The sequence below is a fragment of the Camponotus vicinus genome, unplaced genomic scaffold (assembly GCF_025532165.1).
Source record: "Camponotus vicinus isolate PSW18456_S1 unplaced genomic scaffold, iyCamVici1.0 SCAF_10, whole genome shotgun sequence".
Lineage (NCBI taxonomy): Eukaryota > Metazoa > Arthropoda > Insecta > Hymenoptera > Formicidae > Camponotus > Camponotus vicinus.
This window is the reverse complement of record NW_028141946.1, coordinates 15,565,936-15,580,572: the sequence shown is the minus strand read 5'-3', so window position 1 is coordinate 15,580,572 and position 14,637 is coordinate 15,565,936. Positions and strand designations below refer to the sequence as shown.

General features: G+C 40.5%; 2 protein-coding genes across 2 annotated transcripts; both read right to left on the bottom strand.

Annotated features, from left to right (window-relative positions):
- Positions 1-2,168: 2,168 nt before the first annotated feature.
- Positions 2,169-5,447, bottom strand: LOC145960142 (uncharacterized). Its single transcript, XM_083079404.1, has 3 exons — positions 5,383-5,447; positions 2,328-3,714; positions 2,169-2,234 (listed from the first exon to the last, which is right to left on the bottom strand). Exons 1-3 carry the CDS (start codon positions 5,445-5,447, stop codon positions 2,169-2,171), a joined length of 1,518 nt encoding a protein of 505 aa, XP_082935530.1.
- Positions 5,448-5,491: 44 nt separating this feature from the next.
- LOC145959939 (uncharacterized) lies at positions 5,492-6,686 on the bottom strand. Its single transcript, XM_083079124.1, has 5 exons — positions 6,472-6,686; positions 6,223-6,366; positions 5,897-6,100; positions 5,746-5,821; positions 5,492-5,624 (listed from the first exon to the last, which is right to left on the bottom strand). The coding sequence occupies exons 2-4, from the start codon at positions 6,287-6,289 to the stop codon at positions 5,781-5,783; spliced, it is 312 nt and encodes a 103-aa protein (XP_082935250.1). The 5' UTR covers positions 6,290-6,366; positions 6,472-6,686; the 3' UTR covers positions 5,492-5,624; positions 5,746-5,780.
- Between the last annotated feature and the right edge of the window lie 7,951 nt (positions 6,687-14,637).

Below are 14,637 nucleotides of genomic sequence, written 5' to 3'. Positions count from 1 at the left end.
GCGAAGATATTTTTTTTTTTTATTTAGAGTATAAAAGAAAGCCTGGGGGTTAGCCATCCAGCTATTATACATTTGTTAACGAGTTATTCTTATACTACATTTTACACGAAATTACAATATTTATAACGAGAGTCTAAGATGAAATAAAATAAAATTTATTATGACATTTATAAGTATCATTTACACTTATACTTGTAAATCTAAATCAAAATACCTAGACGAAAAGAAAACTGTAGCATACAATAACATATATCTATACGATATCGTATTTACGATAACATAATTATTATCTTTCACTTAGGACTATAAGGACAGTTTTATTCTATCATCTATTCTATTCTAGTACTTAAAATTAAAATTAATATTAAATATCTCCTTTACCCTAACTTGTAATGATAGGAATAACACTAATAATGGTAATAAAGATAATAATAACAATATTAATATTAATAATAATAATAGAATTAATAATAATAATAATGGCGATGATAACAGTAGATATGGGCCACTATAGTGCGTCAAAACAAACCCCCACCACTCGGCCCCTGGCGCCGTGGGCGTGGCCAGGTGAAGTGGAGGGAGGCGTTCTGATTGTTGGAAACAATGCCCCACCTCCCGAAGTCTCGATTTTGATTGGCTTGCACCATAGTGGCCCAGAGTTTGATTGGCTTGCACCATAGTGGTCCAGAGTTTGATTGGCTCGCACCATAGTGGCCCAGAGCTGCGATTGGTCGACGCCGGCTGTGTCGCCGATTTATCAAATTTTTATTTCCCTACCTCCGCGGTACTAGACTCGAAGAAGCAATCCTCCTCCCACTCCAACCCTGGCCCACCTGTATAGAGTTCCGAGTCAAATTCCCGTTATCTAGCCCTTAGTCGCTCTCGCTACGTCTTGGCAGAACGAACCCCCCCACCTACCGACTTTCGGAGGGTAGCCGGCGGTATATGTCTCGAGGAAACAATCCTTACCTCCCCACTCCGTCTCGGGGCCCGCTATGGAATATCGAAACAAGCCCCCTCCGCTCGAACGGTTCATGACGCACTTTATCGGAAAAAGAGACAAAACATCTCCGTAGGAGACAATAATTATTATAATTATTATAATTATTATAATTAGACTACATTGCACTACAGAGGTAAAAAGATGAACATGCGGATGATTGAACGCGAGGCGGGGGTGTTATAAAGGAAGAAGGGAAAAGTTAAAAGTATTAAACACGAATTAAGATAAAAAATTTTTACATTTATTAATATTTTTCAAAACCAGTCATTTTTTAATAAAATTTTTGCTTATTATTAATATACAGAAATATATACAAAGAAGAATTATATTTATATTGTTATAAATTTTACATTTTTCTTATGCTACTTACAATATTTATAATTCTATTTTTTAAAATAAAATCGGAAAATGCGCGACTTTTATTTAAAAAAGGAAAAGTCACCCAAGAAATAAGAATATTGTTATACCGCCACATATCCGTATGGTAGCGAATATCTGCTATTGATAAATCTACGCTTTACTAATACCGGCGCACATATTTTTGTTTCACTTCGCGTAACAATTTCATGAAACGCCGTACGTCGAATCGCATTAAAGCGTAGATTTATCGAAGTTTCGTTATTTTCTTCTTCTTCGTTTTCCTGTGTGTTTTCCTGTGTTTTCTCTCGCTAATAGTACCGCGGCCGTAGCTTTCGAGTTCATCCGTCATGTCGCCTAGAAAATTTCCCGTAGGCGGCATGTATTCGTTCGAATCACCGGTGCTTATAAAAATACACGAATCCGTATCGTAATATAATACACGACGATCTAAACGTTCTAGGTACTCGTACAATTTTAAACGCGCTAGTGCAGTCGTATACGCTGCTATCACGACGTTAGTTATCGGCGAGGGAACGAGAGCCTCTTGTCGCAGTCGCCACGAAACATACATTACCTCGTCATTCACGGGTAATATGTCGGTCATCTCGTATTCGGCGCTCGTTAGTAATGTCGCGAAACGTTGTTGTGTTTTTACGATTTCGGTAGTCGGCAAATTGGATCGTTGGCCGAATTTTCCCCAGAATGAATTTAAGCACAGTTTCGCAACCGAGCGTAAACCAGGATTCCGCGCGATGTTTCGCTTATCAAGAACGATACCCTCAGTTTTTTCATATTCCCTCAAGTATCACTCTTTTGCCTCATCGTCGTTTTCCCCGCATTCGCTCGGCCAACCACTGGCTTCCTGTTTAAGCTGTAAAAACGTATTAATATATTCGGCGAACAATCCACCTTGCCGCGACGCACGATCGTATTGGCTAACTCTATATTACCAAATTTCGCTTACCGACGTTACGAGATAATCTTTCTCGACGGCCTTGCGTAATTCGCAGGTTACCCAGATACCCTCGAATTCACGTTCGCTATCATTATGAGTGCACGGTGTCTGAGAAAATGTTTCGCAGTAACTACGACATAACGCGAAGAGTAATTTTCCTCGTACGCGATGCGGAAGTACGGGGTGAAATAAATCACGAGGAGGGAGTACTCTACAGCGTATGAGGCCTTCGAGCGAGTCGAAATTATAATTCGGTGACCTTCCGACTAACGCGCTACATTCATCGCCGCTACATTTATCGACGTAAATTTCCGGATGACCGATCGGAAAAGCGCCCGTCTTCAATACAAACGGGTATAAAGAGCATACGTCGACGTAGCGTATTTTCTCCGTACCTGTGACTTCGTATTGAGTTGCGATATTTCTCGTACGCCCACCGAAAAACGCGTCGCGAGGATCGAGCGGTGGTGTTTCTACCATCGGATGGTTCGCGAGAAAATCATACATTACGCGATTGTCGCGCATTTCTTGGTCGAAGGCGCACTCCCACTTTTCCGACACTATGTATCCCCGCTGACGAAGGCGCCATGAAACTGCGAGAGTTCGTTCATAATTTAATGTATCTCCGCGATCCTCCCCCGACGAAAGCGCTTTATCGCGATTTACAGGGAAACAAGTTGGACATCCGTGCCAAAAGCAACCGTGAAATTGCAACACGTGACGCTGCGTCCTTCCCGCAACAGACGTTTCGAAATAACCATCGACGAGCGTACCCTCGATCGTGCGATATTCCCGCGCACGCCCTGCGTGATTTATACGACGGTCGAGTTCGCGCTCCATCCATATCAGCCATTGTAAGGCTTTACGCGAATGATTGCTCGCGCATCTGTATCCCCCCGTAGGAATAATGCCTATCGTATCGGCTTGCAAAAAGTTTTTCCGGAAAACCGTCATGCAGGTCGAAGCAATAGTTGTACATTCCTCGAACGGGCATACATTTCTGCGATCTAGGAAAATTTTTCTAAACGCTACGCACGCTCGTCGAAGAATATCAACATCGTTACGACAATAGCGCACTATCTCGCGTTGGAAGTCGAACACGGTATTTTTTTCCCTCATTTCGGTATGCCATGTGAGAAAGCGTTCGCGCTCTTGCGATTTCATGTTATCCGGAGAATAATATTGTACATCGGGTAACGGTCCGACGGTTTGATTTTCGATAGTATTAAATAAATGCGGAAAAATGCCCTTATCCTCAGTATCCTTTAGCCCGAAAGCCTTAGGTAATTCGGATAAGCGCATCGGCATATAATTAACGCTATCGATGAATTTTGTATGTCCCGCGGTTAAAAGAATAATTTTTGTGCCGTTTAAAATTACTTTCGGTTCAATATCCCTACAATTTTCCACGATATATTTCAAAATAAATTGCGCATCGAACGCTTTCGCATTATGCGCTATACAAATTATGTGTTTAAAATATTTTAACGAAATCTACAAACTGTTTAACCGGATCGCGTTGAAATACGAACTCTCGCATTCCGCACCAACGACACCACACGGACATGTTATTTTCCCCCACGCATGCTTCACAAATCTGTTGCGCTATGCATAGCGTCGGAATATGTTTTTTTATATTTCCCGTTCCTTCGACTGTCTCGTCCTGCCGCGTTTCGAAATCGTAAAATACGAAAGCCACACGTCCCTTTCCGCGTTCATATGCACGTTCGTTCTTTTCCGCGTTATCACATATGTTCCGTGCTTCTTCTTCTCTCGTGCTAGATATATCTACCTCATCCGGTACCATCGCTGATGAAGATGGCCCGGCAGAGGAAATATCGACACGTTGTCGAAGAGGTTGCATATAACACATATGATTGCGCGGTTGTTGTGAACGGCATAATTTGCAATAAGAAACGCCGCATTCGTGTTTTAAATTCGATTTAACGATACGACCGCAACTGTCGCAAAATCGCACGGTGCTACAAACATTAACGCATGTTCTACCGTCGTACGATTTGTCGCTACGATGACGCTCGAAACACCCTACACCGTAAAATAACCGATTGCACGCGTCGCATTTTATTTCGGTGTAAGTGGAATCGCATGGCGGTACGGATAAACATCGCGGGCATTTATTTAAATACCGGTGACTATTAGGCCTATCATTTCGAAAGCCTACATTACACGCTACACAATAATCGCGAGTACCAGCGGCGGTTTTTAAATTTAAAATAGGATTATAATGTTGCGAATCCTCGCAATACGCGATATTTAATCGCCGTGAGGACTCGCGTCCGAGAGAAGTGAGTATTTCGCTTCCGTCATACAACGGTTTTTCGCCACGACCGAAAGTATTAAAATTATACACAACAATCGCGATATTGTCTGCGGCGAAATAACGTTGGAAACGTTCGATTTCGCGAATTCCACAACCCTCTTCCGGTATTACGACACCGGCATTTTTCGTTAATTGCAATGCACATTCGCGTTGTAACGAAGAATGCGGATATCTTATCGCGTTCCATTTCTCATGCAGCTCGCCTGTACGGATATTACCGCGCTCGCTATAAGTTTGAGCTACTACGAGGGCTCGAGGGAAGCACAGGTTATCCGAATTATTAATTTCGACTATCGAACGTTTCGCGACATCCCCGCGTGTTAACGCGACGCGACCGCGACTTGAAGGCATCGAGACATTATAAACCCGTATGTTAAATTGGTCGGCGATATCGAGACCACCGGCGCTCTGTGCTAACGAACTCACGAGTCTCCAAATATCCTCATAACTCAAATCGCGAGCCGGACGAAAAGATATCCCCGCAGGACCACGCGATAAATTCGGCGAATCAAACGATAATCCTACGTAATCGCCCGGTTCGCATGAATTTAACGCATACGCGTGAATTTCGCGAAACGCGTTTTCTAACGAGTGATATATATCGACGCCTTCAGTCAACGGTCGTATCGTAAAACTCGCTTCTCTGCCGATTACCCGGAATCTTCTAAATTGGCGCGCATTTTCCGATATTAAATATACAAAATTAAAATTATTATTTCCGACCTGATGGTGAAGTTGTTGCTGCTGTTGTTGGTGTTGTTGATGTTGTTGTTGCTGCTGGTACTCATGCTCCTCCTCCTCCGCGTCCTCTTCACCCTCCTCAGTCTCGGATGAAATATTTTCCGAGCGGGGTAACTCGGCTACCTCGCCCTCAGTCTCCTCCTCCACCGCTTCTTCTTCTTCTTCCTCATTGCTGCGGGAGAGCGCTGAATTTTGTTCGCCGTCAACACCACCTCCGTATTGCACTGTTAAAAATAAAAAACCGTATAAATTATAAAATACTATTTTTATTATTTTTACTATTTTAATATTTTTATACTCGAATGTAATCCGTACTATGAATGTTAATACAACGAAATAACTCACCTTTTTAGCAATATTCGTTGTTTTTTATTCCGTTACTAATATTCCGGGGAATAGCTAATCCCCCTGCGACGAGTTTCTAAAGAAAAATTAAGAATTTGTTAGATTAAATTCGAGTATAAAAATATACCGAGAAATAAATTAATAAAGTTACCTTCTCTGGAGGGAGCGTATACATTTTCCTCTTCTTCTTCATACCCCTCTTCTTCCTCTCTCTCTGTCTCTTCTTCTTCTTCTTCTTCTTCTACCACTATCACTTCTTCCTCTTCCTGCACTTCTTCTGCTTCCCCGGTCTCCTCTGTCTCTTCTTCATTAATCTCCACTCTCTCGCGCTCCTCCTCCATCTCTCGCGGAAATTCTAATAATATTTTAAGATTTGAATATTTAATATTATAGAAACAAAATTTAAAAAAAGTTTGAAAAATGCTTTTATATTCGGATTTTCGTTTTAGTATATATTTTACATCAACATCATCTTACCTGACGAGAACACTTCGCTATCGGGGCTGCTGACTGCGTATGCGATGTCGGTAGCGTCATCGTTCATGTTTTCTTCGCCGTCGTCGTCATCGTCAAGAACGACAACGGGAATCGCCGGATTTTCCTCGAGTAATCGCGGTCTTCCTGAAATGTAGAATATTTTTTATTAGTATTAATTATTATTTTTATTACTACCGAACAATTTATCTGAGAAAAATTAACACTCGTTTTTATTACGTGCAAACTTACGTGAAGGACCTGCCTCGAGTTCTTCCTCAGCGCGGCGTCTACGCGAAGGTCGCACCGTCGTTGTTCTCGCGGGATTATTGTTTCCTGCGATTAATTAGTAATTAAATATTTAACTTTATAATCGCGATTTTTCGTATTTTTTCATCGAAAGTAAAAATAAATAAAATAAGTAAAATAATTACCCGTCGACCGGATCCTGCTGTAGTTTTGGAGTAGGTAGGTTACATGTCCACCTACATCTTCTTCTTCGTATTTCTCGTCTTCTCTGAAGGCTCTTCGCGCACTAATTATTTCGCCGGTAATATTTAGCAATTTCGCGTCGCCGCCTAAATGCCCCAATTTATATAAAATTGCAAGCATTGTATCGGAGCAGGCACACGCGAAACTCGTAAATACACTATAATTATGTTCACTCGTTTCCGCTAAATTGGAAATGTAGCTCGCGAAATTTATCTTTGGAGATAAATTCGCAGCCAACTTTACACAACTTGATATCAAATTTTTATTACACGCCATTTTTTTTTCCTCAAAGGAATAACACGCGAGCGAAAATCGTACAAGTTTCCTCGGGCGAAGAAAATCTCGAAAATGCCTATATTCGGTTAAAGGTTGTCCATTTATATATTTTGTTCCCCACTCGAAAAAGAAAAACCAAACAAACCTTTATCGCCGCTCGGAGAACTTCGAAAAAAATGTAGAAGTTTGAAATTTCTTGTAGTCATACCATATTGTAATTATATTTTTCATCGTAACGCGAATAATCTATTTTTGATTTCTTATTTTGTTTTCCGAAAAAGCAACTAACGCCAAGCATATTTCTAATTACCCTAATTAAGTATTGGTATACGTATATGATTTCTTAAAAACTAAGCGTAATAAAAAAAATTTTGTAATTATTTTATTCGTCAAAGATTTTTATTTTGCGTTGACCATAGCTATTACACGAGTAGAATAAATTTTTAAAATCATTTGCTTCTTTATAAGAAAAAATACTCGTTTAATGCTAATAATAATAATAATAATAATACACGACGTGTTGCTGCATGTTCGCAATAAAGGACGGAAGGAGATATTGGGAGATATATTGAAAACGTAGAGATGTAGTAAAAAAAGTACTCTGTGAATTTTTTTTAAGAAAAACTTGATATTTATTATTACATTTATCGACGTACATTTTTATTGGTTTTCATAAAATTTTCGTTTCTGTAAAATCGCGCGAGAAATTTCATTAAATTTAAGCGAAAGTATCTCTACAAATACAATGCTGAAATATACATCTAAAAATGTTAAATTATTAATTTGAGTTCGGACACTTGGTTCGATTTCTTCATAATTTCCTTTAATTGTGAGTTTTATAATTTCACAATCTATGTACGATGAGGGAAATTTTAATTCTATTTCGTTTATTATATAGTTAGCACATGACAGTATCAACGATATTAATTAATTGCGACAAATGCGTATCTACGCATTTTATAATATTTTCCAAGCCGAGGAAAGTAACTTTCTGCATCACGATAGCGGTGTTATAAGTTTTTCGTTTCTTCAACGGAGGTTGTTCTTCCTTCTCGCCATTAGTCGCGGAATATTCGGTGGTTTCCTTGTATGCCACTAGAATAGCCCTCGCGCCATAAGCGCTGGTAAAGTTGATGGTGATATTGTTAATAATAATCGGATTTAATCCCCCCGTTCTTTTTTGATCCTCGTTCAAATACTGCCTCATGTGATCCATGCAGACTTGAAATTGCTGCCACGTGTCGGAGTCGAGACAAATCCCATCGGCATTATTGCTCGTTAATTTAACAATTGGAACGAAGCAGTCTTCCTTCGTCGATTGCAATCCCACTTGTATCTTCTTAGTGAAGGATGAATTAAGTCCATATGTTGTTGATAGCAACAAATATCGGTTTCTTACACCGTTACCGATTTTATTGTCTCCATTTCCCGGCTCCTTAATATCGCAAACGTGCGCGGATTTCACAAAACTGGCTATTTCCGTCGTTCCTGCCATTACTATTAACTTTCGAGTGCACTATGTAAAAAGTAGTCACAACAACGATAGCGTATTTACGTAGAATTTTCTTCTTCGCTCGAGGCTTAACTTCTGTTAACGACGGAATTCGAATGAATACGCGGCTTGTCCTCGCGCTTATATTACTGCTTCTCCCCCTCAAAAAAAATCTAAAACAGACTGGGGAAAATAATATGCGCAGAAGTGAGCATAAATACGTGTTCAAACAAAATATTTTACACAATAATCATAGAAAAAATACCGAGAAACTTCTATAAACGTTTCTAGAAACTTCTAAAAATTTTCTCTAAGCTATATCTCGGTGATTCACCACGGGAAAAATATTTAACGATGTTTTATTAGGGAAGATTTTTTCATCATGAAAATATTTTTCTTAACCTTCTAAAATAATTAGAAAGAGGCTTGTAAATCTAAATGATAGATATTACGTGCGGGGGTATATCCGAATGTTTAATTTAAAAAATGTGAAATCTTATCAGATTTCTTAGTCGATACGGTATATATGCTGTTTCGGCATGAGAAAAAAAAATAGGTGGATTTAGGATGAGGGTCTCACTAGGGTAGATTCAAGGTGAGAATATTTTCCATATCTTCCTAAATTATTTAGAAAGAGAATTGTTTTCTTAATCACTATTGCAAATATAACGGGTCTATTTTAAAATAAAAACCATTCACGGTTATCTTAAGATGAGATTATTTTATTGGATGTCTCTAGTTTTTTAACGTTTAGACTGTTTAGGCTTTTAAGAATCTCTAGACATTATTATTATATCACGAGGGATGATATTTGCCTGAGAGAGCTATCGGCTGACTCATAAAATACGTGTATATACAGGTATTTTGTAACGTGTATATACAGGTATTTTGTAATTTAGACGATACATCGATTTAAAATATATTTTCCAGAATTTAAGCATTTTATTTTTATACTATAAGCGTATATGGATAATCAATTATGAGCTCGTTAGCGTTGGTGCTCGCGAAAGTCGCCGATGCGAGCCTACCCTCGCGCGAATACGTTTACTCGCGGTCGCGCGCGCCGTGTATCGGCTAATCAGCGGTGCTTTCCGCTCGCACGCGTAACAGAGAACGCTAGCGCGAGCACGCGGCCGCCGCGGATGGGGCCCCCGTGAATAAGCTTATTTTCTTCTTACATTCCTGCAAATAATATTCGAGGAGCATGCGCATTTTTTACTTAGGTTATTGTTAAATATCATCGTTTACTTTTTTATTTATGAGATTGTTCCTAAACACGAAATCGATTACTTTGTGTAATGGACGTGCGCTGGAAACATCCTTGGACGTCGATCGTCTGCGGTCCTACGGGATGCGGGAAAACAATTTTCGTGAAAACATTTCTTCGACATTTCTCGGACATTTATCCCGCATGTCCGATGTCCGATTCGAGAGAATTTTATTTTATTACGCCGAGTGGCAAGATGCGTATCATTGCTTACATTGCGACACGGGTGAGAGAAAAGAAGAGAAAAAAAGCGAGAGCAAATATAGCGATAATGCTTTAGTAAAATCGAGGAAAAATATAATCGAATTTCACGAAGGGTTACTGCGCCCGGAGGATTATTCCAACGATCCGCTTTCTCCGAAATTGGTGATAATCGACGATCTTATAAGGGAATCATCTTCGTGCGACGCTATCGTGGATCTATTTACCAAAGGAAGTCATCATAAGAATCTCAGCGTTATACTCATTTCGCAAAATCTTTTCCATCAGGGACGTGGGCAGCGCGACATATCTCTCAACACGAATTATATAGTAATTTTCAAAAATCCGCGCGATCGCGCGCAAATTCGTCATTTAGCACGCCAGGTATATCCCGACGATCCAAAATTTATGGAAGAAGCGTACTACGACGCTACCTCGAAGCCGCATGGATATTTATTGCTCGATTTGAAACAATCGACTCCAGACGAATACCGATTTCGCACGTGTATCTTTCCGGAGGATACTCTACATACCGCGTAAATCAGTCATTAGGAGCGGAAGCGTATAAAAGAACGGTATTCGCACCCGCGAGTTGTAGTTGCACGATTACGGCGCAATGGTGAAAAAAGCAGACCCTAACAAAACATCATCGACAGCGACAGCGAGGAATTTACCGAATAGCACAATAAAGACTGCAAAACGTTGCATCGGAGAGAGGAACCTGTGTCTCTTAAAAACTCTATGCTATTTGAAAAAAAATCAAAGAGCGGCGTTCTTACGCGATGCCGACAATAAATTTGTAAAGTGTATTCAGGAGTGTATTTTCAATACGCTCGAAGGTAACGTACCGCTCGAATCTAGCGAAAAAAAGCGCTTGTCCAAGCATAAAACGACTTTACGGCGCATCGCGGCAAAGCGGGGTAATTTGAAGACTAAAAGAAAACTATTGGTACAACGCGGAGGATTTTTACCCTATATTATCGGTCCTATACTCGGAGCTTTATTATCACGGATTATCGGCGAGTGAAAAGAAATACAATTCTTTATATTCTTTGTGAGAAAAAATAATAATATTTGGAAAAGTATTAAAAATGGAAAAGGCTAAAAAAATGGTTTTAATTTCTACGGAAAATCTCGAAAAAATGCAACGAATGCAGCAGCAGCAGCAGCAAAATCAACAGTCGGAAAATGTTAATAATACGGAAAATGATAATAATAAATCTGTACGGACACCGGGAACCCCTTTATCGCGACTCGATGCGGAGATGTGTCGTATTCTCAATCTCTCGACTCCCGCCGACGAAGGTGAAAGATGGAAAATGTATAAAGAAGTACTTCAACGTTATCTTTACTTTGTTCGGGATGCAAAAAAGCGTTTTCGCAAAGATTCGCGTGGCGCTTTAAACGGCGACGCCGATGATAAAACTGAGCAAGACGAGGACATGTACTTGGAAGATGACGATACCGAAGAATTTACGCGTACTTTAATTAGTAGCGTTGGAGATGGAGGAGGAGGTGACGCTAATAGTTTCGGAAAAAAACGCGATCAATCGGCGGAAATGATTAAAAATATAATCGAAAGTGTGCCGAAAACTTATCGCTACAAAGCTCACACGCTATTGAAATATTTACTCGATGCTCCGTCGTCAAAGATCGGTTGGGATAGACAAGGACTCGTGACGCGATACGCGAGAGAAAAACAGTAAAAGCAATCGGAAGAGTTCAGTTTACGCGATTACTGCAGGACATAAACACACCTTCCAGTCTCATAAGAAATCGTAGTTTTTTACACGTAAGCAAAATAGCTCGTCGTATTAAAAGCAGCGAATTAGCAGCTGTTACTTCCACTCCGAAAACTCGTCGTTCACGCAGCAGGTTAAACGAGACGGTTGTATCCGAAGGAGATACGGTATTTATATCTGCCGATGAGGATGAGGATGAGGCCGATAAAACATTAGCAAGTAAGGACGAGAATTCCCCGACGAAGAAAGCAAGAGGTTTATTCGGTTGGAGCAAATTCTAATAAGATGGAACTCGAAAAATTATATTACGATCCTTCGCACTACGCGGGTTATTCAGCGACGGTCAATTTATCACGAGCGGCTAAGCCGAATTTCTCGCGTAACGAGGTTGTCGACTGGCTTAAATCGCAAGACGCGTACACGCTGCATCGTCCAGTACGACGAAAATTTCCGCGTTTACATTATAACGTGACAAATATCGATGATTTATGGGAGGCTGATTTAATCGATCTTTGTAATCTTAAGAGTTATAACGACGGATATTCCTATCTACTGGTGGTTATCGATGTACTTAGCAAATTTGCTTGGGTAGAACCTTTGCGCGATAAAACTTCGGCGTGCGTGATAAAGGCCTTTCAGAACATATTCTCGAGAAACAAAAAACGTTTACCCGTTTACCTACAAACCGACAAAGGTAAAGAATTTATCGCGAGCGCTGTACAAAAATTCTTAAAAGAAAAAAACATCCGATTTCGTGTAGCGCGAAATCCCGATATCAAAGCAGCTATAGTCGAACATTTTAATAGAACACTTAAGGAGAGGATGTGGCGCTATTTTACACATAAAAATACTCGCCGTTATATCGATATTTTGCAGGATATTGTTCACGCTTACAATCATACTCGTCATTCTAGCATTAAAATGCAACCAGCGATCGTTACGTTGGAAAATGCGCGTATCGCGCGAGAAAATATGAATCGACGTTGGAATATCAATGCCGAAGATGCTGAAGGAAGAAAAAATCGCGGGCGCAAACAAAAGTGTAAATACAGAGCGGGCGAGCTCGTACGCATTAGTAGAGCAAAAGCAGCGTTTGAGAAAGGATACGAGGCGGGATGGAGTGAAGAAATATTTCGAATTCATCGCGTTCTCGAATGGAGAAGACCTCCTGTATACGAACTAAGCGATTTACAGGGCGAGGTTATAGACGGGATTTTTTACGAGCAGGAATTAACGCAAGTTATTAAAGACTTACGAGAGGGAGAATTTATCATAGACCACGTGATAAAAACCAAGGGACGGGGCGACAATAAACAATTACTAGTTAGTTGGGGATATCCTTCTAAATTCGATTCTTGGATATCAGCCTCGAGTTTAATATCAAAATGAGAGGGGAAGAATTTCACATAATCCTCCCGAGTAATAGTAGCATGCGCTACTTTCCGGAAAAGAAAACAACGTGTTTCACCACCGAATTACCTCAGCGTATAGACTTAAGCGGTCGTTGGGAAGTAGCGCTCACGGAGATCCAGTTTCCGTGTAGCTTTTTACATATACGCCCTGGAGAAGGAACAATAAAATTTATCGATATTAATAAGAGCATCGATGCGTTTTCTCATGCGGATGTCGAAGTATCACTAGGCGTTTATTCGAGCGTACGCGATATTATAGAGACAATGAATGACGCGTGCAAACCCGTAAAAGCCCATGTCGTTTGGGAATTAAAAGCTGGTGGTAAAGTTGTTATGAGACTTTCCTGCAAAGAGAGGAAATGCGATATGGAACATCATGTGCATTTTTCCGACAAGCTTTGTCGTATGCTCGGTTTTGATTCACGCTGTGGAAGTTCGAACGATCTACTACCGATCTACTACAATCCTGACATTCCTCCTTCTTCGAGCATTGCTTTTCCAAAATTTCCTTTTGTACTCACGGGTGACGACTATATAATAGCCGACATACCAGCTAGTTTGTTGCGAGGTATTCCAGACAAACTTTTCGTCTACTGCGACATTTGCGAACCTTATATTACGGGCGATGTACAATCGCCTCTTCTTCGAATAGTCGCGCACGATGCACGAAACGATTATCCGTTTGCATCCAGATAAAGCATTTTTCGCCCGCGCAATACATCGCGCTGCGGCGAACGAGTTTCCGTACGATCGAAATAGATATAAGAGATCAGCTGGGGAAGAGCATACCATTCGAATTCGGAACGTTGACGGTAACTTTGCATTTTAGGTGTATCGATTAGATATTATAAAATACACGGAATCCGCGAAAGAGAAAAACGCATTTGACCGTTCATTATTATTATTATTATTAATGGACTATTACTCGGTATATCGCGACGAATTACAGAACGGAGGTCGCGGCGGCGGAATCCCGCGAGTTTTCGTCGGATCGCCCTATCAGCGCGGTCACGGAATCGGCAGTTTTCTCGGGGGATTATTCAGACGCGTACTACCATATTTAGGTAAAGCCGCGCGAGCTGTGGGAAAAGAAGCTTTACGGGCTGGCGTTAATGTAATCGAAGACGTCGAAAACAATACGCCATTTAAGGTAGCGGCCAAACACCGTTTTGAAGAATCGCGAGACAAACTCAAGAGAAAAGCCAAAGAAAAAATAAGTAGTCTAATGAAGGGTTCGGGATATAAGTCTGATGCGAAAATGCATGTAGCTCAGTTCCCTTTTGTCGGGCTTGATAATCACATCGCACGATCCGCAATAAAATCGGCTCGCAAGTGACGACGGACGAGTAAGAAAATCAAAGCGGTTGGGAAAAAAAGAACGAGTACAAAAGCGCAGAGAAATAAAAAGAAGAAGAAAAGTCGTACGGTTGTGAAAAAAAGACTTAAGACGTCTGCGAAACGACGTAAAATCGGTAAAAAACGTACCATATCCGATATATTTTCTTAAGCGGTTATATTCGGAGCATTCTAATTTAA

Coding starts and splice junctions, on each gene's coding strand:
- LOC145960142 (XM_083079404.1), bottom strand. CDS start 5,447: ATGAGTACCAGCAGCAACAACAACATCAACAACACCAACAACAGCAGC. Junction 3,715..5,382: donor AGCAACAACTTCACCATCAG/GTCGGAAATAAT, acceptor GGAAAATTGTAG/GGATATTGAACCGAAAGTAA. Junction 2,235..2,327: donor AAGATTATCTCGTAACGTCG/GTAAGCGAAATT, acceptor ACGTTTTTACAG/CTTAAACAGGAAGCCAGTGG.
- LOC145959939 (XM_083079124.1), bottom strand. CDS start 6,289: ATGAACGATGACGCTACCGACATCGCATACGCAGTCAGCAGCCCCGAT. Junction 6,101..6,222: donor TAGCGAAGTGTTCTCGTCAG/GTAAGATGATGT, acceptor AAATATTATTAG/AATTTCCGCGAGAGATGGAG. Junction 5,822..5,896: donor ATACGCTCCCTCCAGAGAAG/GTAACTTTATTA, acceptor ATTTTTCTTTAG/AAACTCGTCGCAGGGGGATT.